Here is a 1832-nt window from a genome sequence, read left to right as displayed (position 1 = left end):
TGAGCTTTTTTTTTTTTTTTTTTTTTACAGTAATTGAACACCCAAATCACAAATCAATCAATCAACACATACCGTAAGCAGAGTAAGAAGAAAGGACTATAATGTAGGCAGATGCACGCTTGATGGAATACCAGAGAGGAGATGTGCTTTGTGCTGATCTGTAAGGGACGTGATACCGACGCGTAAAAGGTTTAAAAGGGGTTTTTTCTCCCTGAAACAACGAAGTCAAATTGGCTTGAAAATTCAAGTAGAATTAGAAGATATAAATGTTCTTGTTCTGTTATGTTATGTTCTTACAATTTCTGGAGCAAAATCCATTTCGTGGTTACCGGCGGTCCAAATCCACGGCTGATACGCAGTGCTCTTCTCGACAAATCGACCCCATGTATCCCACTTCCTATTGTCGTGAAACGGATGATTGTCGGCATAAGAAAGATCTCCGACGAACAGCACAGCTTGTCCCTTAGAATTTGAATAATAATGCTCAAACGTTTGATTCGAATCATAAGTCTGTCCAAGATCGCCTGCGGAGATAATGCAATTACTGATGCCGATTAAGCAAAACAGGAAGATGCGACCGAATCATGTGCGAGGAAGAAAGCGACAAACTATTACCAATGATGCCGAATGTGTACGGGACATCAGGACCAACCATGGGAGGCGTTGTGAAGAAAAACCGACGCGTCACATTGTCACTCCCAAGCTCATAGAAGTATTTGGTGCCGTACTGCGATACAATTTTCGAAACCAAACTGGAAATCAGGAAAAGGCACAAGACTCAAAGACCAGAACGAGAAGAGAACGAACCTTGAGATTCTTAATGGTGGCGTGGTGGATAAATCCGGAAGTGTAATTGTAATATTTGTAAGTAGTGGTTCTAGCTTGACATTCGTCGGCATGTTTCTCATCGCAATCCGCTGCCCAATATCTAACAACATTAGGTTTAGGCGACAATGGCGTCACCCAAGAAATTATAACGCCTCTGCCATCACGATCTCCCTGTGTTATATGGACCTGCAAATTCACCAAAGCAATATAAAAAAAAAAACTGCCGAAAAAAGATAGCATCTGAAATCCTTCGAGATCGAGTTTCGATTGGGCAAGACCTGTTCTGGCGCGTTGTAACCGCCGGGCGGGGGAAAAGCTTCTGCAGGCATATCGACAGAAGCTTCAAGTTTTCTCGTGTATCTACTGGTAATGCCTCCATTGCAGAGATTAGCAATAGAGAGCAATAGAAGCAGAGAAACGAGCTCCGAACCAGCAGCCATGGCAGGGCAATTGGATGAGGGGAGCCGAAGAATGAAGGGCTTTCGAGGTAAAACCAAACTATAATTACTTCCAATTTTATAGGTAAAGAGATAACTTGCCCTGTTCCCAAAACAAATAAATAAATAAAGTAAATTGCTTATAGCCAGTGCATGAACGGTACAACGGGTGGTCTTATACGTAAACACTTCCGAATATTCGTTTCTATTTTGGATATTAATTCATAAAAACTAAAACAAGAAAATGCCAGCCGGTAATTAAATTGAATGATGGATATTTAACTTTAATTATATTAAATTACCAAATTAAACTCGTAAATACAAAGATTAGGTTTAAACATTATGAGCCAGAATTCATCAATTTCATTAATTTTATGTTAATGTTGAAAAAGCTTAAATAATTTAATTTATTAATAGTAATCACACGTGAACACTGGAAGTAATTGTTTATAATGGGGCATTTGTAGAAAATGTTGCCGACATTTTCAAGCAAGCATAGGAACCGCACAACATTTTTTTTTTTATTTCTAATGTATGAAAAATGTTTTTTTTTTTTTTTTTTTTTTT

At 38.5% G+C, this 1832-nt stretch overlaps 1 protein-coding gene across 1 annotated transcript in view; it reads right to left on the bottom strand.

Moving 5' to 3' along the window:
• Positions 1-1407, bottom strand: part of LOC111453808 (purple acid phosphatase 5-like) — a 3063-nt gene extending 1656 nt beyond the window's left edge. The window contains exons 1-5 of the mRNA XM_023095047.1: positions 1107-1407; positions 808-1014; positions 616-727; positions 298-524; positions 73-211 (exon numbers count right to left, since the gene is read on the bottom strand). Coding sequence (XP_022950815.1) covers positions 73-211; positions 298-524; positions 616-727; positions 808-1014; positions 1107-1268 — 847 coding nt within the window. The 5' untranslated portion in view covers positions 1269-1407. The remainder of the gene's footprint in view (positions 1-72; positions 212-297; positions 525-615; positions 728-807; positions 1015-1106) is intronic.
• Between the last annotated feature and the right edge of the window lie 425 nt (positions 1408-1832).

The sequence above is a fragment of the Cucurbita moschata genome, unplaced genomic scaffold (genome assembly GCF_002738365.1).
Source record: "Cucurbita moschata cultivar Rifu unplaced genomic scaffold, Cmos_1.0 Cmo_Scf00015, whole genome shotgun sequence".
Taxonomy (NCBI): domain Eukaryota; kingdom Viridiplantae; phylum Streptophyta; class Magnoliopsida; order Cucurbitales; family Cucurbitaceae; genus Cucurbita; species Cucurbita moschata.
The sequence above is the reverse complement of the archived record's forward strand: the minus strand, read 5'-3'. Positions and strand labels throughout refer to the sequence as shown.